This window comes from Sebastes umbrosus, chromosome 3 (assembly GCF_015220745.1).
Source record: "Sebastes umbrosus isolate fSebUmb1 chromosome 3, fSebUmb1.pri, whole genome shotgun sequence".
Lineage (NCBI taxonomy): Eukaryota > Metazoa > Chordata > Actinopteri > Perciformes > Sebastidae > Sebastes > Sebastes umbrosus.
Window position 1 is genome coordinate 5,559,289 of NC_051271.1, and position 24,868 is coordinate 5,584,156.

A 24,868-nucleotide genomic window follows, 5' to 3' on the forward strand; every position below is an offset into this window, starting at 1 on the left:
GGCACTAGATGATAATTAGAGACGGCACACTTCTGCCCAGGATGAACAATCCTCTATATATGTTATATTATTAATGGGAATTGTTTAGAAACTGTAGAGGTGCACCTGAATCAACATCTGGATCAACATATGCATTTAGGAGTTTTGCTTTTTTTCCTTTGAGTGTGATGACAAATGAAAATCTGGCAATATTAAGAAAACCTTTAAGGAAACTCCTGGATGGACACCACAGCATTTCCTGGCCCACTTTTTTCATAAACTATACCCTTTTAAAAGTAGACTCTCTTATCTCAACACTGTAACTGTGTTTGTCTTGCTGGCCAAGCCTGTAAAAATAAAAGGACTAATGTATAAAAGACTTGCTCTAAATAATTGACGGACTAATCAGTTATTGTAGAGGAGTGGTATTAGACTCACATGATGATGTAATTCTTTCTCTGTAAAGCACTAATGCAATGAGTCCCATCACCAAGACTGATGTTTTTTTTGGCAAACTGTAGTAGAGTTACATTACTTATACTCAGACATGCCATTTCACCGTGCATTTAAATATGTATGGAATTTAGATGAGTGCACTCCACACCAGCAAACGAGACGGTAAACCAGAGGATGACTGATGATTCAGGAGCTGTCGCAGATGCTGAAAACAACCAACACTACATTTTATTAACTTGTTAAGTATTTTGGTATTAATAACTTGAAAAAAAGAGTTTGACTTACTTCTGTAATTTTAAGATTCACTGAATCAGACAAATCTCTCCAATTCACAAGGGGATGTGTTGGAGTCTAATATTTGGAGATTAGTTAGTTAGTTTCTCCAAATCCTGCTTTGATGATGATGATGTGTATGTCTCACTACGTCTTTGGGCTTTCACAAAGGTACTTAATGTAAGGTGTGACATCAGTCAGCCAACATTTATGTACATACTAATCCAGTCACGTCAGTTTTATAACACAGCTTCCTCATTCCAGTTGAGATGACATTTCTCTTTCAATTTTATAACACAGCTTCCTCATTGCAGTTACGATGACAATTTTCTTTCTATTTCATAACACTTAAGATCTTTGCACAAGTCTGTGTTTTTTTATCAAAATTGTCGCACGTTTAAAAATAAATTTGACCTCACGTTGTGTCGTTCACGTTTACACACCAACGGAAAAGGTTTGATTTTCTGTTCATTCGCATCCATCAAAAGGCAAAAGAAGGTTGTTTGACAGCTCAGAGCCACCGTCCATCATCCAAAATGGCATGATAAACATTCACTCCATGTACCAGCGAAAGCACTTTACAATAAAGAAATAAAGGAATACAGCAGAATTTAAAGCTCGGAATCGGGGATGGTTGCAAAACAAAGGATGTACCTAAGATTAGACAGTAGTGATTGAGCTGTAGGCAGCTAAACGATAGCTTCTTGCTAATGTCATTCATTCATTATGCCCCGTTTCCATTGCACTCATGTAGTTAATTCAGTTTTGACTTGTATTGTGAATTTATGCAACGAATAGAATAATGAAATGCATCGGACTCAGTGTGCAAGGTTTCTGTGTGTAACGCTTTTATCGGATGACGGATTAAAAAACACATAGGATAAATACGGACCTTCAGATATGATGATGAAAATTAGACAAAAGAGAACAACCTGAGAACCATACATAATTTGTTTAATTGAGAAAAACTTGACATTTGATTATTAAAGATTTAGCTTTGAGTTGACTTATTTGGAAAATATTGCAAACGGTACATGCATGTTATTTACCCTGCTGATGATGCAGTGACACACCGGGGATCATGGAAGTAAGCCGGAAGAAACAAAGAGAGTGACTTCACTGACTTGTACTCTGCCCGTTGACTTCCTACTGTATGGCCAGAACAGCTGACTGCGTTTTCTTTATTGTCTTAAGGCAGTGGATATAAACAGATTATCACATCAGCACCAGTACAGGACACAGACTGTGACATCTTGTGGATGCAGCAGTGGTTCACACAGACATTGTAAACTTTCATTTCCTCTCCACATCACTGAACTCCCTCAGGACCACCATACTTCACTCTGTACTATCCTCATCTACAAGGCCAGGTTTCTGGAGCCACAACAAGATTATATTTTTTAAGAATTCAGATTTCCATAATTCTCTCTCTGTGTAATCAAACAAAATCAGTCATGTAAACAACATTATTTCTGGGAGACATCAGTTTACGCATTCATAAACAGATTATTCCTTTTTCCTATTAGTAGCATTATTGTAGTGTGGCATGCTTGCTAACATCAAACATCAAACTTAATCAAACATTAAAATACGCAGAACTGTAACTAAAACAGAGCTGTTGATGCATGACATTACACACGGAGAACACGGTGTGCAGGCTTCTGAAAACTCCTTATAGATGAAAATAAACAGCCCTTTGTGGCATGTTTGGGGAGCAATGCAATCACACGTTTCTCCTTCGCATTTCCGAGACCACGTTGGGACACTTTTCCTTTATCTCTTAGGTTAGCCAGTTTGTACTCTCCTCAGTATGCTATAGCAGGTTGGCATATTTATGAAGGATTAGAGAAGCTGATTGAAGCAGCCATGACTGACGCCAGCCCTCACAACACTTGCTGATAATTCAGTCCTCCCTCTTCAACCCATTTCACAACGGTGCCTCTGGTTATGAAATGACCAAAAAAATGCGTTGGCCATTCATGGAAACAGAGCACCTTATCTCGCCTCCACCTCTCCACCGTCATTCGTCCTCTTTCCATTTCCACCTGCTCTCCCCTCCTTTCTCCTCTCACACGGAGTGATTAACCAAACCTTTCTCCTCGCCTCGGTAATGTGTCTCAACAAGCAAGGAGGAAATGAGAGAATATTATCTCCGTCCTCTGCTGGCTTTGACGGCGCTCGTCGTTCAAATACACACTTTTCATCATCCACGGACAATGCTGGGCCTCTGCTTTGTGTGTGTGTGTGTGCAGTAGTGTCATAGATAAGGAAAGGTTTGTCAGGGCAGCTCATGTGAATGCTGCCATTTGACACTGCAACACAATGAGTCAACCACTGTAATACTGTCCTACAAGTAAAGGGAAAACGCGTCTATTTATCAATAATGTCTCATTTGTACTGTATATCCTCCTACACTCACACTAACTGCAGCAAGGCACCTGAAGGCCACTTCTTTTCTGATAAAGCTCAGCGACCAGGTAAACAAGTTTACAGACTCTGAAAAGGCGGCAACAGCTTGGCCGTTTGTGGTCGAGCACCAGCCAGTCACAGCTCTGTGCTCCCTTGTTTCATGAGCCGTAATTTTACCTGGCAAAAGGAAAATGGATGGGAACTTAATTTTAAGCCACTCAACATCCCCATGCTCTCTGAATATATATATCTGATGATGCTTGCACTTACACTCTCCCATCTTACCGTTATACTGTTTGATAGTTGTCAACATCATGGAGAGTGTCCGGTTTGGGGCCCTCAGAATTGCGTCTCCGCTCTTTGCAGATGATGTGGTTCTGTTGGCTTCATCAGACCGTGACCTTCAGAACGCACTGGGGCGGTTTGCAGCCGAGTGTGAAGCGGTCGGGATGAGAGTCAGTACCTCCAAGTCTGAGGCCATGGTTTTATGCCAGAAAACGGTAGACTGCGCCCTCCGGGTTAGGAGTGACTCACTGCCCCAAGCGAGGGAGTTTAAGTATCTCGGGGTCTTGTTCACAAGTGAGGGTAAAATGGAGCAGGAGATGGACAGGCGGTTCGGTGCACTGTCTGCAGTTATGCGGGCATCGTACCGGACCTTTGTGGTGAAGAAGGAGCTGAGCTGGAAGGCAAAGCTCTCGATTTACCAGTCTATCTACGTTCCAATCCTCACCTATGGTCATGAGCTTTGGGTAGTGACAAAGGATTTCATTGGTCAAACATACATTTCCGCAGGAGGAAATCCGCTGAAATCGAGATTTGTCCGAATATTTTTTCCCCAACACGAATGTTCCGGAGGGGTGTGCAAACATTCATAAAAACCCACAAAATCATTTTTTATAAATTTCCCTGCAAATTTTTCTGACGAAAATCCGTGCTTGGTGTGAAACGGCTTTTAGGCGTATATATATTTTACCAACAAAGTGTCGGGTTTTACAGTAAAACCTGTTACTTAAGCTATTGTATTGGGAACAGCTCTCTCTACGGGCCCCCACACCCCACAGGCCACAGTGCAAACGCACTGCCTGCACTGTCTATATTTAAATCCCTGCCCATCCCTTTCCAAGCATCTAAAGCCATTGTTTGCTTTGTCCATTCTGGGCTACTGTAGAACCATGGCGGACTCAGTGGAGAGGACTATGTAGACCCTATGTAGATATGAAAGGCTCATTCTAACTAAAGTAAACACAACGATTCTTAGTTTCAGGTGATTATACACTAATGAAAACATAGTTATGAATATTATAATCCATTTCTGCTGATAGATCCCCCGAAATGTTACACACTGTTCCTTTAACATAACCACCAAGAAAATAATAGTCAGGAGAAGGAAAGCTACTATAATGAGCCATCCCAATTTGTTTCTGTTATGCAGCTGAATTCTCACTAGTTACCTCCTCACTGCAAACCTTCCTGCCACTCAATTAGCTTTTAAAATAAGCTTTGCTCCAGAAGGTTTAGGAGTTTTATATGTTAATAAACCCTTATAGCTTCATTGTCCACCTACGTAGCTAACTAAGAAATTCAATTCAGTCTCATTTGTTTGAGCTGATGTGATGAATGAGCTCTCTGCGGGTTTTGCAACAAAAACCTTTAAGATATTACAAATTGATGCTGTGTTTCTTATCCAATTTGCCAATTCATTGGTTTTAAAATTTACAAGATTAAATGTGCAAATTAGAGTCCATGGATACAATTAGTGTGCCTGGTGTTCTCTGTAGTTGCAAGGAAAATTCAATGGGTTTTATGTCATGACAGTAGACAAGACCGACTAAAAGGGAATACAGGGGCAACACCATAAGCTGCAAAACCAGAACTACATATGGGTGTGAGTCCATGCCTCCAACCCCTGTTCTTTATGTGTGGATTTTGAATGATTCTTCTTCTCACAGTCCACAAATATGGATGTCAAGTTTGTTGAAGTATCTAATTTGCCCACAGGCGTGTCCACCAAGTGGGTGTTGTGATCGATTGGCTGTGTCTATCTCTGTGGTTCTGCCCAATAAGTCTTTTTCACAGCCAACATTTTAACTTGTCATAGTAGGGAACATTAACGATAGCTCTGTTTGATTAAAATGTTCCATGTTGTTTTATTTACACCTGTGCTTTTCACCTCTGTGACATGTCAAAATGTCTTTACTGAAAAAAGGCCTATGAATGTTCCCCATATGAATGTTCACCCCATGACGATGACACTGAGGTTGGTCAAGAAAGTAGATGAATTAGATTAAGTGTTAGAATGAGCATAATGCAGCCTATGATATAGTTCTACTACTGCTTTACTTTACTCATTTTTTTGTGTTCTGGATACGTGTGAAAAGCAATCCAAACTCAGACAGACGGTGAGATATTGTGCATTTTGTCACTCAGGATGTAATTACTGTCTTAACTCAGGATGTAACTGTGCATATTTTGTTTGATAATTTGATGAACACTGATGCTACTGTTGTCAGGCTATTAAATAGGCATTATCAGTCACTATAAGCCCCATAGATGTGGGCCAATAGGGACCTACTACACCCACTAGTAGGTTTTATCTGGTGTTTTTTCCTAAACTTAACCAAGTGTTTTGTTTTGTTTTCTAAAGAAGTTGTAGTATTGTTGCCTAAACCTAAAGAAGTTGTAGTTTTGTTGCCTAAACCTAAAAAAGTTGTAGTTTTGTTGCCTAAACCTAAAGAAGTTGTAGTTTTATTGCCTAAACCTAAATAAGTCATCATTTTTTTGTCTAAACCTAAAGAAGCCTTTTTGTTTGTGTTGAAAACGTGACTTTTCATTCAGTTTTACAACATGTTAGAACGTGTTACTTTTAAGTTTCAATTTCACTTTTACAACATAGTAAGCGTAGCGGGCCCCTAATGACCCACATCTGTGGTGCTTATAGTGACTGATAATGCATATTTAATGGCCTGATAACAGTCAAACAGCTTTTCATATGTGCACCTCAAAAGCCAACTATACTTTAAGATAACACGTTTTTCTTCCTCGTATTTATCTATATCTATATCTCAAAATAATTCAACATAGTGCAGCCGCAGAGTGATAAAAAAAACCTTTCAGTGGCTCCATCTGAAATGGATCAAGAGAAGTGTTGGAACTTATAATAGTTTGAACACTATAAAGTAAAATGATGTAAAAGTGCTGAGGACTTGAGAGGAGGTCTGCATGCTACAGTGAAGGGGGGAAAGTACTGCTAGCGCTCACTTTTATAAAGTTATCCCATTACTGTCAACAGGCTTATGGGTCAACGGGCACATTTGAAATGACAATAAAATAAAGTGCTGGCCACTGAGTGCTTTGCACAGCATCCTGATAGAAAATCATGCACTTATGTATTTTGCTTTATCCCTGTGTGTGTGTGTATTTCTAAAAGATGTTCCATTTCATGTTTGATTCCTGAGCATGCAATACTTCAACACATCGGTTCATAACTACCGCATAAAACCAGTGACAAGAGAGACAGAGGGAGAGAGAAAAACAGAGGGATTCATGTTCGAGAAGGATGGGTGGGGTGAAATATGTATCTTTTTTCCACCAAAATAAGTGTGCATATAAAGGTTTTTAAAATGCAGGAAAACCTGCTAAAAATAGGGAACAGACTCCTTACGTTCAACATCACGAATGGTGGTTAGTAAAAAGTAGAAATCAGCGTGGGGGCCGATGAGAATGTTACGGTGGTTACTTCTATTTGATATCTGTTACTTAGTCAGTCTCTCTTCAAACTCGGTGCTGACTAATTTACGATGTTCAAGAGCTGCTTGGATGAAGACGGAATTTGTGGCTGACATGACAAAGAAAGCGCCGGAAAAGGGGAGAAATCAATGCGTCCACTGGGTGTCATGTTTCCATCACTGCTGATCGGAGCTGTAAAGTCATTTGTTGCCGGAATGAATGCCGATTGTATCATTTCCCACTAAAACAAAAGCCAGATGTTAGAAGGAGATAGACAGAATGAAGGAGGAGAAAACATGTTAAATTAACATAAACAAAGTGATTAAGAGAGATGGATTAATATCAAAACCTCCTCCCCTAAAAGAAAATGTAATTACTGTAATAAATTAAATGATATTATCACTAGTGGATAATAATGGATATCAAACAATAGAGCAACAGTAAAAGGCAGAGAGGAAAGAAAAAGTCATGTGTGAGGAGTTTGGTTGAACATCCGTAGCTACGAGAAAAGAGACACAGCGAGAGAGAAGGTAGGAGGTTGTGCTGCGGTGAATCATCCATCAGGTCAAGACTGCTGCAGCCCAAAATAACAGCATAACCATTAGCTGAGCTGAAGCCTGTTATTAAGAATACCTTGATCGGAATAAACCGGCCTATTCACAGAGCGATATTACTGTACAAGGGAGTTGCATAACCCTTGTATAAACTCATCATGTTAACACTCCTTTGGACTACTTTTTTAAAAAATATTTATGTATACATATCTTTGCTCACTCACCCACTGAAGTCAAAGATGTTTGTTCTCTTCCATTTTTGGCCATGTGAGATCTGTTATGATGAACAATCAATGCTTGCATTCTGTTTTTTTTAGGGGCAGATTGTTATTTATAGTTAGTACAATAGTTGTTGGAGTTTTGTGTTCATGGAGCAGCTGATTCATGTGATATATTTGACTGTATAGGAAGCAATCAAAGAAGAGAAGCAAAGAAAAGGCAGCGGCTAATAAGGATTGGTAGAAATGAGTGTCGGGTGGTGACTGATAATGTTATCAAGTGGAACTTGAGGGACTGTCACAGTCTGTCATTGTATCAATCAACCCCGTCGCCCTGAAATGATGTCTCTATTTAGCTGCAGCAACATTTTCCATCAACATAATGAGGAAACATTTTGAATGAATTTGAATGCCAAGTTGCAAAATGTTGATACTGAACGTGTCAGTAAGATGTTCACTGACAATGTACGTCACGTTTTCCCTGCTATATTTTCTCTTGTAAAACAATATATGCTCAAAACAACTACAGCATGGTGGACAGTAATTGTGGTTTAAGCATTTAAACCATTTGATTAAAGTTAGGGAAATATTGTGGTCTTGGATAAATATTGTAAAAGTCATCATTGCCTTTCCCTAACTTTAACAAAACTGCTTTTATTGCCTAAACCTAACCATGTGCTGGATTCAGGATGCAAACTCTGGTCTCTGATGCCAAAGTCCTGTGTGTTATGTATCCACCAGCAGATTTGGTATGAACAGCTCCTCTGAGTAGCTTGGTAGGACAAGGTACATCCATCCATTTTCTTCCACTTATCTGGGGCCGGGTCGCGGAGGCAGCAGGCTTAGCAGGCTTAGAAGGGAATTCCAGACGTTCCTCTCCCCAGCAACATTTTCAAGCTTTTCCTGGAGGACCCCGAGGCATTCCCAGGCCGGCCGAGAAAATATAATCTCTCCAGCGTGTTCTTGGTCTACCCCGGGGCCTCTTACCAGTTGGCCGTGCCCGATAAACCTCCAAAGGGAGGCGTCCAGGAGGCATCCTGATCAGATGCCCGAACCACCTCAGCTGTCCTCTTTCTACGCAAAGGGAGCAGCGGCTCTACTCCGAGCTCCCTCCGGATGTCTGAGCTCCTCACCCTATCTCTAAGGCTGAGCCCAGCCACCCTACGGAGGAAACTCATTTCGGCCGCTTATATCCGCGATGTCATTCTTTAGGTCACTACCCAAAGCTCATGACCATAGGCTAGGGTCGGAACGTAGATGGACTGGTAAATCGAGAGCTTTGCCTTCAGGTTCAGCTCCCTCTTCACCACAATGGTCCGGTACAGCGCCCGCATAACTGCTGACACCACATCGCACCGAACCGCCTGTCCATCTCCCGCTCCATTTTACCCTCACTGGTGAACAAAACCCAGAGATACTTGAACTCCCTTGCTGGGGTTAATGACCCCAAACCTGGAGGGCGCAGTCCACCGTTTTCCGGGACAAGGTGATTGCTGAAAAGGCTAACAGTCTTTTGACAAACAAGAAAAAGACTGTAGCATGTTTCCAACACTAGTGTGTGCTTTAAGTAACATTTACTTTGTTTGTCAGTGGAGCAACTGCCTCCTCAAAAACTACACAAAGAACATTGGGAGAATGGTGCATATAAAATAATACAAGAAAAGAACAGCTTTGATTTGATTTTGTCAGTTCTTGTCAAGGCCGTGGCCGTGCTCCGGCTTGTTTGCCATCGTCTCCCCCTCCCCTGTGTTTCCGGCTCTCCCCTGACCGTTTCCCTCTCTCTCTCCGTCTGTTGTGGTGTGGTACATTGGACCCAAATGCAGGACACTGACAAGAGGTAGGTGAAGGTAAGAAGGTTTATTTAAGGAACAAAGAGGGACGGTGGTGGAGTGCAGACCAGGCTGGACGAGGGTGACGTTGCACAGGTGAAAACTTGATCTGGCGATGAGTGTATGGAGAACCGGTGTGGAGTTGAGGAGTCGATGGGAAGCAGCTGTGCAGACTGGACAGGTGAGGTGAATGAGCAGTAATCAGGAGGGAGCCGGGAAGGGAGCCACGCCCACGGCAACACACGGAGACGGAGAGAGACGGAGAGAGACGGACAGGGGAGAGGTGGAAACACAGGGGAGGGGGAGACAAAAGAGACACCGGAAAACAAGCCGGAGCACGGACACGGCCGTGACAGTTCTCCTCGTATTTTTTTTTGTATATTTTATGACTGTGTGGAGGAGGACAGTGAGCCACTATAACAGCGAAAAGGTTCACAGAAGTAGCATTGGTATCCAGATTTGTAAACACAATAATACTTGTTATAGTAAAGGCTTAATCTAGTGGATATTCAGAATGTTTTGTTTTATAAATTGTAAATCTCTAAAGCCATTAAATATTAAAAAAACAAATGAAATCATATGAAATATTGAGGAGTAACATATAAAGTTATTGTTGTAAGTAATCATCGGGGAACACAGAATCATAAAAGCGATAATTACAAATTACTTAAGACTCCAGAGATTCTCTTCAAAAACAATATTATTTTATTTTGTATTTTATTGGTATTGTTATATACATGGCATAATTTGTGCTTTTTTATTATCAAGAATAAAACCATAAGGGAACACATCTGAAAATTAAACTTTAAACCAGGATTGAATTGTTCTTTTTTTTCAGCTGGATATACTGAGAGTTCTACAAAACCAGGAGAGAAGGGGAGCGGAAAGACAGGAAACTAAATAGATAGATAGGTAGGTTGATAAATATATAGTTTTTCCAGAGACACTTGCAGATGGTCCACTGAGGGTAGTGTGAACGTTCAGACTGTGATGTGCTTTTACCAACAGCAGCAAAGGCACCTGTGTATCACTTTGTTTAAAAAAAAAAAAAGAAAGTACGCCTCAGGGCCTTAATCCAGTTGAGTTCATACACATACAACCAAATCCATCCACAATTTCTTCCAGGGGGATTTCTGACACACAAATCTGCTGATTTCCAGCCATCGCAGAGGTTGGGTGCTATGGTTAGCCAGCTCGAGGCCATTCACTCTGATCCCCCCATCTGAGACTGATTGAAAATATAAAAAAAATAACCCCCCAAATAATAGTTTGGACCTTTCCTTCTTGCTTAGGTTGCAGAACTTTTGAAGGGGGGCATAGTGTGAGAGTGAAGGGACATTTTTCCTGATATTTGAGTTTGGAGTGGCCAAAGGACTTTAAAGGTGCAACGTGTAATACCGAGCCACCTGCTCCAAAGAAATACGGGGCAGCATTTTACCTCCACATACAATCTAAATGTACACTACTACTAACCAACAGCAGGCAAGAATGTAAAAAATGAAACTGCTGAAACTCTGAGAGACGGTCAAAATAACACTGATATCTCATAATCTTCACGTGGCGTCAGTCTGTAGTTTACGTTAGCCATCTGTGTGTTTACTGTGACACTAACCTGTGTAACGATACGCTTTGGTCCGGAGTGTCAGAGGCAACGGAACGACTCGTGTTTTTGTTTTGTCCTCTTCGCCGACGGGCTCTGCTTCCACGGGAGTGTAGCGTGCGGCGACTCGAATTCGGCTGATGAAAACCCCAGCGCCGGGAGTCACAGCGGTCTGGTGGAGCGCTGGGTCTAAGCTGTGTAACGGCAGACACAGAAGTTTGCTATTCAGGCGAGGAGTCAAGGCAGTCCCCCCGGGATCGGAGCCCCCGTAGCTGGGGTTTGCACCGGCTGAATTTGAGCTACCTGCTAACAGAAGCTCCGTCCGTACTCCTGGCGAAGCAGCCTCCTGGCGGCGGTGAGGACGAGGCGAGGGTGCGAGTCGTTTTCTCATTTTTGCCACTTTGAAATTAATCAAATAAACAAACTATAAAACTGGACCGGACCACGGATGTATTATTGACAAGCCCTCAGGGCAACTCTGCCTCTTCGTTCTCTGGACTGAGGGCAGACTGGACGCTGCTCGAGGAACAAGTGGTATTACAAGAAAGTTCGGGCCGGGGCTAGTCAGTTAGCATTTCAGTATCGCTGCAACACAATACATAGACGTCTTTGACATAACGTCAACACTGTAACCTCTTCACAATCTGTTGATAATGTTAGTCAATTTTTGTAATGTTTACACTAAAATACTGGCCATATCTTACACGTTGCACCTTTAAAGAGTGAAGAAATAACAAATAAGATGTGGAGACAATGTTAAGTCATGTCATTTGGTGAGTGATGGGTAAGAGATGAAAGACGAGAGAAAAAGATAAATGAAATTTTCAGAAATGTAACTGCTGGAAAGAAAACAGAGAGTGGAAATAGAGGAGTAATGAGAGGTAAAAATACTGCAGTAAAGTGGAGCTCAAAAGGGAACAAAAAGAGAGAGCGTAAAGAGCAGAAAGGTTTCTCAGTGACACAGAGAACCGACATGACTGAGAAGAAGGAGGGCTTGACAAGAAGAGCAGAAAGGTCATGCAAAAAGAGTGAAGACAAGTCAAGGAACACAGGATGAAGATGTATAATGCTCCATAACAAGACCGAAATTGGTCTGGCTGTCGCCTGACTGCTGCCTGCCAGGTTTGGCGCCGTACCATATAATGGTGGGTCCGCTGTAGCACCTACCTGAGCCTTAATTTAAATGTAAGACTTAACTCACTTTCCTCTTCTTATTCCATTTGCTTTCTGTCTCTGATGAGAGAGCATCGCATGCCCAGAAAGACAGACTCCAGAGAGTCTGTGGGAACGGACTGCGAGGGGGAGAAACCCTGCGTCTGGGACTGACGGTTAGTAAAAATGATTTTTTTTTAACCAGTCCAGTGGAAGAAAGCAGATATAACAATGTGTTCTGTTTTTTAACCAGACGGGTGGAAGAGAGTGGATAGGCAGGATGATGTTTTCTTTACCAGTCCAATGCATGTAGGTGCATAGACAGAACAAAAATAACTAGAGCATGGAGGAAGGATAAAGGAGAGCAGCAGCAAAACATGGAAATAAAATGGATTACGAGGATGTTGAAGGGGAAAACAGGATTCAAAGAGATAACAAGTACAATATTTGATCAGAAGAAAAGAACTAAAATAAAAGTAAATGTGAAAAAACATATGGGGGAAAAAAGCTGGTAAATGCAAGATTGAAGCACAATTATTTGCATTAGTTATCCTATAAAAAGTGGGGTCGGAGAGCATATTCATTACCAGGTGCAGATTAATGCAGAAGGGTCACACGTCAACGTTTGGGGTGAAAGACTAGAGGGGGAGGAGGGGGAAGGCCTTTCTGGTATAGATTGGTCCGTTAGCTAGCCTTAGCTTCCCACTAGACTAAACCGTTGTCTGATTTATTCGTTAGCTACCCGCAGGGCTAAACCAAAGTCCACACTGATGGCCAACTGAGTCCTTGTCCATGTCCCTGCTGGCGCGTTAGCAGTCCCTCATCGTATTGGTTCATCCTGACAAAGGCAGGAGCGTGTTCTCTCCAGGACGTGTTGGTCATAGTGAACACACAACTCACTTTTATTGTAAGCGAGTTTGCTGACCTCAGGAAACCCCCGAATGTAATCCTTGTGACTTTCAGAAACCGTCATGGCAGCAATTCAACAATGGCAAAGACAGCCAACGAGAGCCCCGGAGTGAGACTGTCCGTCCACGTCCAGTAGTAGCATCATACCCACCAGCTAACCTTGGCTTTTTGCTTCCCACCAAGTCGTCCGTCCTCTTGACTGGCATTAGCAACTGACCAATCCATATTAATTTGGTCGGTGAGCTGGCAACAGCTTCTCACCAAGCTCTAGTCCGCGTTGATTCAGGCATTAGCTTCACTCCAAGCCACAGTCCGTGTTAATTTGGTCTGTTAGCTCGCGTTAGCTTCCTGCCAAGCTGTAATCCATATTATTTGATTAGTTAACAGACAGGAACTTCTCGCCATGCTACAATCCATGTTGATTCGGTCTGTTAGACGGCATTAGCTTCCCGCCAAGCCGTTATCCACGATGATTCAGTCAGTTGGCTAGCATTAGCTTCAAACTCTAATAGTCCACATGTCCCGGGTGTCTGTCGACCTCCCACTTTCAGCTCCAGAGACAAAAGTTACTGGTGGTTTGGCAGGTAGAGCCTTTCTCAGCCGGGGACAGGTAGAGCTTGCCGTTAGCGCAGGCACAAAGCTCGTACACAGTCTGTTTGGTGTAGGTGGTACCTGCCGGCGCCCCCTCCAGGGGATCCACAGCACTGCCGAGGGGAATGTTGCCCAGCTTGATGGTGTTGGCGTCTAGAAAGATCTGTGGACATAAAAGAGAAATGATTCAGCAAACTTTGATTTGAGAGCAATGGATCGAAAACAAAACAAAGAACAGACACAAAGAAAAGAGAAATAAAATAATAAAAAATATATATAAAACATGGAAACACAGAAGTTGATGTTACGGCTGTAGGACTGAGCTCACATGGATTTTCTTGGTGCCTAAAATAACACAGAGAGACAGAAGGGGAAAAAGTTCTGTTGTCAGAAAGAAAAAAAATGAAAGAAACTGGGGTTGTGGAAACAGAGGAAGTGAGAGCACATTGCCGTAGGGGATGACTATACTCTCTGTGGTCGACCGGGGTTGTCATCAAGAAAGATCTACGGAGACAGAGAGGGAATTTTCTATTTAGAACGGGTCTCTTTTGATGAAGAGGCAGAGTGGGAGTGAACGAGGCAGAGGGCAAGATAGGTGAAGAGAAAAGCTGGGGAATCAGCGGGAGAGGAGTGAGGGGAAGACAAAGAGACGGGGAAAGGCAGACACAAGGGAAAGCATGCAGCAAGAAAAAATACACACTGCAAAACAAAGCCAACTTCTACACCAGCTAATTTACTGCAATATCATATTTATTATTATTATGTTTTCCTCCAGACAAGTCAAAACATCTGCCAAACTGATGACATCACTCGACACTTTTGAAAAAGCTCTTTCAATTTTTTGGGGATATTTTCCAAGAAACTAGTGGCTACATTTAAGAAAAAGGCAAGAAGAAGAACATCATCTTCAAGGTAAAATCAAGCAGCTTATGCGTATTAGGAAAAAACACTTGATATAAGACACTTTATCTGCATAGACAAGTAAAGTCATTTCTTTGGTTATTTTTGCAGTGTTTGGACTTTATTGTAGGAGTAAAGCTTTCACACACTTGGTGCCAAAATATTGATAAAAAAAAAAAAACTTGCAAAGAGGTTTTCTTAAATGATTTCCAATGCAACTAGACCTTCACTTGGAGGCGTTTCAATCAGTTCGGGCTGCAGTTTGGGTCAAGGGCTTTGCTTGTTGATGGAGGCCAATGGATTTAACAGATCATGTGCCCAGTCAAGTTTATCTTAAGTTATTTCAGGAAAAACACCTGCAATGCACAAACAAAAGGTCACCCGCTGAAGAAAAAAGCTCCACTCACTCACTCTAACCTTGAAACAATAAGGACAGGTTGGAAAGTGGCGGTACCGATTCACCCAGACTTCAATTGATCAGGCAGAAGACTGAGAACCAGTTCCCATCCACATACAAATACAAAATAAAATGCCTCCTTAATAATAATAACACTGAACAAATGCCTCTACAATAACAAACAAATAAGGAAACTGAAATATTGTTTTTTATTTTTCCTTTTACCCTCCTTTAAAGTTTCCCCAAATGAATTAGACCAAAAGAAATGGTTATAAAGGGGTTTCAGTGAATATCAACAAATGAATAGAATAACAAAATAAAGCCTGCAGGCACTAGGCTATCGTGAAGCAAGCAAGAGCCTTGCACGAATAGCATCTAATCATCCTAACGCAGGTAACCTGACTGAAGGGTGTTTATTTTGTGTTTCCCCAACCAGGATGGTCAACACTCTCTCAATAAGCAATTAAACAAAAGAGCACAGGAATCTCAAAAGGGCCTAAAACAGAGCAGAGTTTCTGGCTTGGCTGATAATATATGTTGTAGTTAGTCAAGGAGGGATCAGAATGACACTGGGTGTGCAATTTCCCACCTCTCTTAAGCCCTACAGAAAGGGCGTCGTCACACCCTGATTGGCCAAGAGGGGAATGCACTAAGCTGCTCTCAACTATCATTTAAGAGCCAGTCCCCACACCCTGCGCATAATAACCCTCCAATCACTCAGCAATTCAACCAAGAAAAACACCCAACAGCAAGCACTAGAGAATGGGCGGCTGCCACAGGAAGATGCAAGCCTGGATTACCAACCGGAGTGGGCTAAGCAGGGAACTGTATGGGGTTTACTGGTTTACTGTGTGTCAGATGGTTTGTGGTGATCTGACTAAATGCAAATTAGTTTGGGAGCAGGTGCTATTAAATCACAATGGCGTCTGAAGGGCCTTAATGTGGTGATATTTACGTGATCTTGAGCCTTATATATAATGTCAACAAATCATTTTTAAGATCTTTAAATTCATTCAGCTTATATTCTTTTTAAAAGGTGCACATTCTTAAATAAATTTGAGTTTAATCACATTACAAAAGGAATTTGACACACTGCAAACCTGGGGTTGGATGGTATTCCAGCAGAGTAGCACTGGACGATACCTGAGTCTAGGTAAAATATAATAAAGCTGGCATGTGTAGTCTCCTGTGTGCACTGGACTTGATAGACACACAAAGGCAACTCTTCTTTTTAAATTTTAACATCATTTTTCCAGGAGTTCTCTTGAGATACATTATGTCTTTCAGACCAGGCCAAAATGGAAGAAAAGAGGGTCAGCGGGGAAAAACAGCTAATCAACCGTCTGTTGATTAATCAGTTTTAATCCAGTCATGGGAAGATGAGAAGCATTCAGAAGAGAAGGAATATGAGAGACGCAGAGGAAGATACAGTTCATCTGTTCCAGCACAGTTACTATTTAACATTGAGACAACTGTCAGAATAAGAGACAGTCCAATAACAAGATGGACAACTAAAAAAACAAAAAACAAAAACAAACAATAAGGAAGGAATATATGAAGTTAAACATGTCATAATTCCCTCCCTATTATCTGTTTAATATTGCTGTGAACACATCTCCTTCAAACAACTGGATTTATTCAAGTTTCTCACTAAACACTACATTTTACGAAGATTACATTGAATACATCATGATAACATTATAATGTACCTTCACCTAATACTCATTTTTATTGAATAGAGCCTGACCATATCATAATGAAATGCAACCTCTGTTAACGTTAGCTGTTAGCTCCGTGCAGGACTGTGCTGCCCATCGGCTGCTAACAGCTAACGTTAACTAGCTTTCCTCCTGCTGATTTCAACACAGATTTGTTGTTCACAATGTAGCATTATCAGATAGTATCATTGATAGTTAGTTTACTGCATCCTTTCAGATTTTAGACGCCATTCATCTCGAGCTGCCCTGGTACCTATGGAACCTGCGGTACTGTAGAAAAACAAGTACCGCCACGTTTTCAGAATTTTGTCCGGTTCTCATGACATCCCTAGACAGAATAGACGGTCTTGTTCTTCAAAGACCTGCACTTCTCTTTTCCTCTCACTCCTAATCATCTCTTCCCCCCATTTCTACCCCTCAACCCCCCTCGGGCCGCCATCCCTCCTGACCCTTACTTCTCCCTGCATTCCTTCAGTCCACTCCTCTCATCTTCAGATTGATACAAGCTGAGATTCAAACGAGAATCATTACACAATCTTGGTTTCTATTGACTGCCATGCCTGCTTATTTATTTACTCCGCAATCTCCAATGTTCAAGGAAGCGCTGCTCTCTTGCTTTCCATCTCTCTCACACTCACACACCCTAAGGCCGGGGCGATAATCTCAGCAGACATCTGTATCCCCATTATTCATGTTCTTCATTTTAGAAATGAGTAGAAGTAGTGAAGTGAAAAAGTGTGAGGGAAAATCGCTGAGTGCAAAAAGACAGAGGAAAAAAGAGGGGAATGAGAGGGAGTCAGATGAAAGGATGACAGAGGGAAAATGTCACATCAGAAGTTTTTGGTAGAGGATGGGGGACATAAAGAGAGAGAGGGAGATAAGATGAACGGAAGAAAAAAAAGGAGAGAAGAGGAATGAGGGATTCAGATACCCCAACAGCTAGGAACCAATTAGTATAACTAATGATTTCACATTGGCTGACGGGGCACATCTCGATCTGTATAAACAATATCCACACATACAGTACACACACACACACACACACACACATGCACACACACACATGCACACACACACACACACACACACACACACACACACACACACACACACACACACACACACACACACACACACACACACACACACACACACACACACACACACTACATCTATTAGCCATTAACCTGGAGATAGATGGGCAGGTAACAGAGCGAGGTAACCTTAAAGATGTAGTCATCCCTAATAGCCCGGAGGTCTTCCCTTGGTGAGTTACTCAAACTCTACAAGATCTCCTGTATTATTAATGACCATTCTACCACTTAAAAGGGTATTTGGTGTTTTAAATATACTAGAGGTGAGACATTTAGTCGATTAATTCATTGGCTGATTGATGGACATTAACTGATGTAGTTTTGATGATCAGGAAAAGGGCCAATCCACACTTATCTTGCCTGTGTATAAAAGGATGATTTGTACTGTACAATAATTGAAGCGGTTGACATCAGGGCTGATAGCAGGTGCTAATCCTGTTTTTTGAATTATGGTATCCACATATGCTCGCCAGATGTCACCAAAAAGAGCATGCAAGATGTTAAAAGCATCTTTTGCACATAACTACATTTTTGTTGGTCGTTGGGAAAAATCTTTTGTTTCAGGTCTTCAGTAAAAAAATAAATAAAAGAAAAGCAGAATAGGGAGCCTATTTGCAGCTACTGTGAACAGCTATCTGATGATGACCATTGATTTTAATAAGACATAGTAACAATGACAACAAGACTCTTTAAGTGAATAACGAATACGTGCACTAATCTCCCCATGGGCTGTGCAAAGGAAAATACCACACCGCATCTCTAAATGTCAAGGTATGCCTTTAACAGGTCCCCGGTACATACCTGTCATCTTCCCATTGGCGCCCCAATAAAAACTGCCAGGGTTCATAGCCTTACGGAGGAAAAGGACTCAGTCACGGTTGGCAACATAACCCAAATCTAATTCCAACAGCCTGCCTGCCATAGCAATGAAAACCTAAAATGAACTTGGGCATGGCAACGGGGACGGGAGAATGAGGAGAGATAGCTGCATGCTTATGTGAGGAAATGCCAATGAAATTACCGGTTTCTCTTCCATAACGTTGGAAACATCACGAAAACAAACTGAGGGGAGGGGAACAGAGGAAAGGGGGGGAGGGGAGAGTAAAGATGGAGGTGGAGAGTGGGGAAGGATGGAGAGACAAACAAGGAGGGAGGGAGAGGATGCATATTATGAGATTGGAAAGAGGGGTAGGTGATTAGTAGGTGGAGATGAGAGACTTACAAGGTGGGGTGGCGTGAGGAAGAGCTCGATAGGAAGGAGCCGAGAGGTGAGAGGTGAGAGGTGAGAGGTGAGAGGAAGGCGGCTGGAACGATAGATCAAAAAATTGATGGATGCTAGGTAGCAGGAAATAAGGAGAGTAGAGGAGAGGTGGCGGATGGACAGATGGATGGAAAGAGGGAAGGGAAGTAGAGTGGAAGTCATTTGTTGTAGCTTAAGGTCGGATTAGCGCTGACATTCATCCCTAATGAAAGTGTCAGTAAGTATGAGGTCGGCCTGTTGTTAGCAGGATGTGAGGGTATGTACATGTGAATGTGTCTGTGTGTAACGACGTGTGTGTGTGTGTGTGTGTGTGTGTGTGTGTGAATATAACAGTGTTGGTGAACAGGTATGGAGTAGTTCTTGTTATTGAGTGCATTGTTCTACACGTATTCAACAACATGCCTGCATTTTACCTGCATGTGTGCGTGCATGAGTTGGTAGGATAGCACTAATACACCTACAGTATGTTCTCCTATATCTCTCAACTGTGGGAGCAAATCAGAGGAAGGAGAGGGCACTATGTTGTCACCTTTATAATAAGTCTCTTCGAATCCTTTATGGTGCTACCAGCCAGGAGCAAAAGTCCACTGAATTCACATATGAGGTGAGCACTTACAAATGTTTTTATCAAATCATTAGCAGCAGTCCTCTACACACACACACACACACACACACGCACACACACGCACACACACACACACACACACACACACACACACAGAGAGATATTCTGGGCTTTGACTTCCTCAGCATGAGCGTGTTAACCAGGTGTCTGGTATCCGTGGTTATACTGACCTCAACTCCATGCCTCAGTCATCGTTCAAAGCCATAACAACGAATTATTTAATAAATGAAATCAATAAAACTGATTTTTTTTTAGGTCAATATAGTCACTGATATATTTACCAGAAACCTGGTAAACACACATGTGCTGAGGTGAGGTCGTAATATAAATAGAGAGCCGAAGCCCCTCCCCTTCCGGTGGACCCCATGGGACCTTATTTCGGAAAAAGTATGAACGGTAGTCAACGGAGAGATATAAATATCTTTTTATCCCGTTTCAATTGTGTGATTCGGCACAATTAGTTCCCATGGGGTTCACCGTAAGGGGCGTGACTTAAGCTCTCTATCCCAAATACTCACCTGTGAATATTATATGTCTAGGGCTTTTATTGTGAAAGGTATGGTGGATCTGGTCTGCGCTGCCTTTGTCAAGGTTGAAAGGAGTAGTAAAGTTTGCCGTCTTGGTTTGGACTACGGAGCCTCTGTGTTGTTGTTTCATAAATATACGTAACTAAACTCGTTCCGCACAACGTGATCGGTCGATGGCTGTATTCACGGTGCGAAAGTTCAGAAAATCAACCTTGTTCCAAAAAAAAAACAAAACACACTTTTTTGCTGCACAATATTCACATTCTGTGTGAAAGTACTAATGACAAAACAACAGTTTGAAAAAATATTTAAACGCTGCCGGTGTGTAGCGACATGAAGGCAGAGCCTGAAACATCCGTGCGTACAGTGGACTGTTGCTAATGATTTAATAAAAAGAAGAAACTTTGTGAGATCTATTTTAGAGAATCTAAGGAAAAAAGCATTTTCAGCCTGACATGATAATACATTTCAAAGGATGGGTTTTGAAAACCAAAGGGGTAAAAAACACACAGAGAAATGTAATCTTTCATCTAAAAATCATTCTTTTTGTTGAGGATTTTCATTTGCCATGTGTAAGCATATGTATCCCGTGCTTGATTCTGATCTATTGTATCTGTTAGTGAAAATGTGCCTAGCAATGTGTCCATGCACATTTACAGAGATACAGGCAGTGTTACAAATAATAGGAAAACCTGACCTCATCATGGAGTTGAATCTAAACCCTCACAGTGACACAGTCTCAACACACTCTACTGCAGGGATATGGAGGTGTTTCGTCTACTCCCTGCATACATACTGTATATAATGAGGAAGTGTGTGTGTGTCTGCCTGTGTCTCATATGTCTGTCTTTATGTGTCCCTTATGCGTACACTTGTCTGGGTGTGTGGCTGGGTGCGTGCATGCATACAGCATGCAGAGTGCATGTGTGCCTGAGCCCATCTCTCTCCGACATCAGTTTAGCAAGCACGCGGCTCCGGCGTCAAGGAGATGGGAAACATGCGGGAAGCGGCAATTACGGAGGGTCAAAACATTTTTCATGGATGACTTCCCCTGGCACAGCTGAGGAACAGGCGAAAGAGGGTGGGAGGCAAATGTGCTGCGAGGGAGGAGGGGAAGGACAAGCTTTTCCTGGGATGAAAAAGGGGAGGGAGAAAGACAGCAGAGGAGATACGAGGGTTAAAGTGTCTTTGGGGGGGAGATCAGGCGGAAGAGCAAGTGTTGGGAGTGTGCTGAGGAGGAGGAGAAAGGAGTGTATGGATGTGTTTAGGAGGAGACCGGGAGTAGGGAGTCTAGTCTGGGTGAGAGGAAGAATGAGAGGATGAATGAAGGATAAAGGGGGTGCAGAAAAATGCGAGTGAAAAACTGAGAAGAGGACACAAAGCTTTTCTTTTTATGCTGCAGTTTGTCTGCTGTAACATAAGCAAAGTCATGACACTCCAAACTTTTTAGTCATATTTCATTTTGTAACAAATACCCACAAACACTTTCACTTTACTGCATCTTTCCTCCTACACCATACATGTAGATGTCAGCAGCGCTGTACAAACAAGTCGTGGGTCAGTACGTGTTAAAACAGTTTCCCACCGAGGTATAAATAAACGTTTTGGTACCAATGTAACCAAAGCTTGCTCTTGCATGCCTGTGTAAGCGCCAGTGAAATTGTATTGTATGATGTCAAACTGCATGTTGAAATGTAGAATTGAAACATTCTCAGCTTGCATTAAAGGTGTCTCACCCAATTACTATTTCAAAGGAGAATATCAGGCGACAAGACAATCAAGCAACTGGATTCAAGCCTGACTGAACCTGATAAGAACACACATTGTTAGCTGATGCACTGCCTTGTAGATGTTTAAACCTGTGTTAGCTTATCTATCTTATCTGTTTGATCAAAAGCTGACTGGCTGTTAAAGGCAGGGTCAGTGATCTTGGGAAACTAGCAAGAGTACACTAGATTTAAAAAAAAAAATGATCCAACCGTAAAACCCAGCGCAGTGTTGCCAACTCTTTTCCACTGAAAGTAGCTAGCAGCATTCGCTCCAAAAGTCCCTAAATCTTGCAAGAAAGTTGCCAAGTCGGCAACACTGACCGGCCTCACAATTATCATTATGAACGTAAACAACATGGCTATTGTTAGTACTCACAGCTGTCAAGCTAACAGCTTGTGGAAGACTCTGAGTGCACGGGCAGAGTGGGCAGGTAGACCATTCAATCATTTCATTCCGGCTGAATGAAATGATTGGACAGGTTTATTACAGTCCTGCTACAGCCACAGGATTTATTTATTTAAATTTTTTTTTTGTAAGAGAATTAGATTTATTGATTGCTTTCGGGATGTAATCCCGAAAGCAATTCTGTCTAAAATCTTTACCAACCTTACCTTTAACTGGTTTGTTCAAAATGTCTACTGTGTTCAGATCTCTTTATTTCTTGTGGAACAGCTCTTTTGTTTGGAGGAAATAGCCAAGACTGCATAATTACAGTATGTATAAAGGGTGAAATCATCTAAATAAACTAAAGTATAATACTCTTAAAGGACATTCACGGTCTAAAATGTGATGAAACCACATTCAGGTTGCTTTGCTGTGATTGCCTGACGAAGAATGCAGCCTTCCATGTTATCAGACTCTTCTTAGGGTCCGATCAAAACTTTGCGCAGACTCGCAGCAGTTTAACTTAGGCTGACCTGGAACCGAGGCGGACTAGAAAGTGTCAACTTTAAAGTCTCTGACTGAGAGGGTGGAGGAGTAGAGGAGTGAAGGGAGAGAGGTGTAACAGAGGTTGAAAGGACAACAACAGTACAATTTCACCAGCACACACACTCGATAACACACACAGGATTGGTCTATAGCCTCGGCTCACCTTGCCTCCCGTTCTCCTTTTCTTTCTCTCTCCTGCTCCCTCCCCCCCTGCACTGATACATGGATCACACAACCACACACACACACACACACACATGCGCTCCAACAACACAGATAGGTGGGAGGTTGTGGAGCTATCGGAGTGTATTACACAGACCATTAGGCGTGTGGAATGGACAGATGCTGGAATGGGAGTTGACAATGGACTAAATGACAGAGGCTGGAGAGAGACTGAGAGTGTAGTAACCCAGATGTAGCGGGGACATAAAGCAACATCAGTGTGCTCTACTGTAACACACAAACACACACGCACACACAACTGCAGACACAGACAAAATGCATTCACGCAGACATCCACAGGAACAAAGGCTCTAACAGTAACACACTTATACACACAGACAGAGAAGCAGTCGCAGAATAACACAAACACGCGCTGTGATAGACGCTAACACAAATAATAGAGAGAGAAAAACAGATAAAACTCACCCACACACACACAACGAAAGACTGAGACAGAGTTACATCAGACTGATGGATTCACAAACACACACACATTTATGATGATCGCCTCGGGCACTGTGAAGTATAGGCTAATGAATTTTCCGACGTTAATCACACCTTTTGAAAAACATCCACTTCTCCCAGCTATTGGCAGGTATCTGTTAATCTGTTAGCACTCTCTTATAAACACCACACACACGCACGCACGCACGCACGCACGCACGCACGCACGCACACACACGCACACACATTCTGTAGATGCAGACACTCAAAGAGTGGAGTTGGATGATGAAAACAAGTTTTGGAGGTAAACACCGAGGCTCTAGAGACTGAGAGAGGAGGGGACAGCTGTGGCAGTGTGCTGTGAGTGCAGTATGTGTGTGTGTGTGTGTGCATATACATACCTATGCGTGTTTTCGTGGTTGTGTTTGCATTTTTAGATGTTTGACGTGGTGTGTGTGCGCTTGTGGCTGGATGCTATGTATATGTATGGTGTATACATCCAGTGTATTGCATACCATTTGTTTTAGTGTGTGCATTTTGAGTGCTTATTTCGTGTTTGTGTATGTGTGTGTGTGTGTGTGTGTGTTAATATATTTGCGAGGCTTCTACAGCATCAGTGTGTACAGTACGACAGGGACTTACCCCCTGCCAGCATTCTAATTCACTCACCATTCTGCCTTACCCGCAGGTAAAACAACAAGCAGCGAGGAAAAAAAAAAGACAGTCCCAGTGTACCAGCCCAATAACACCTCCAGGCTGCAGCGTCTTAATAAACCCCAGCATTGTGTCAACAAACAATAAAACTCCATGGTAACCTAACTTTGTTAAAAGTTTCTGTAGTTAACCCGATTTCACCTCGCCGCAGTCAGCAGCAGAGAGAAGCAAACTCAAATTAATACTTTTGTGCATATCATGAACACAACGATGAAAATGTACCTACAGGGCATTCAATGTTTCTCTACATGTCTGAAGAGAGTAATGATTCATAGACTGTATATAAGAAGTGGACGTAGTCACCGTGACGTCACCCTTTGGTTTGAGGACTGCCGTTTTGAAGCCTCGAGTTCAGCACTTTGGCCGTCGCCGTCTTGTTTTTTTTCAACCAGAAGTGACATGAGAGGGTGACGTACAACCCAACGCTGAATAAGACATTTTTAGGGCGCCCAAAAGTGTTACAATTAACTTTCATGAACTGAAAACACACTGTGAAAGAGTTAAAGTTCTAAGACGAAAACGCGAACAACTCCCGGACCTGTCAATCACAAGGTAGCCACGCCCTAAAGC

The 24,868-nt window shown here is 42.2% G+C and overlaps 1 protein-coding gene across 2 annotated transcripts in view; it reads right to left on the reverse strand.

Annotated features, from left to right (window-relative positions):
* Nucleotides 1–11,233: 11,233 nt before the first annotated feature.
* The window catches only part of LOC119486018 (zeta-sarcoglycan), a 396,811-nt gene continuing 383,176 nt past the window's right edge, over nucleotides 11,234–24,868 (reverse strand). For both annotated transcript variants that reach the window (XM_037765910.1, XM_037765911.1), the window contains exon 8: nucleotides 11,234–13,859. In XM_037765910.1, the coding sequence (XP_037621838.1) occupies nucleotides 13,653–13,859 (207 nt within the window). In that variant the 3' untranslated portion in view covers nucleotides 11,234–13,652. The remainder of the gene's footprint in view (nucleotides 13,860–24,868) is intronic.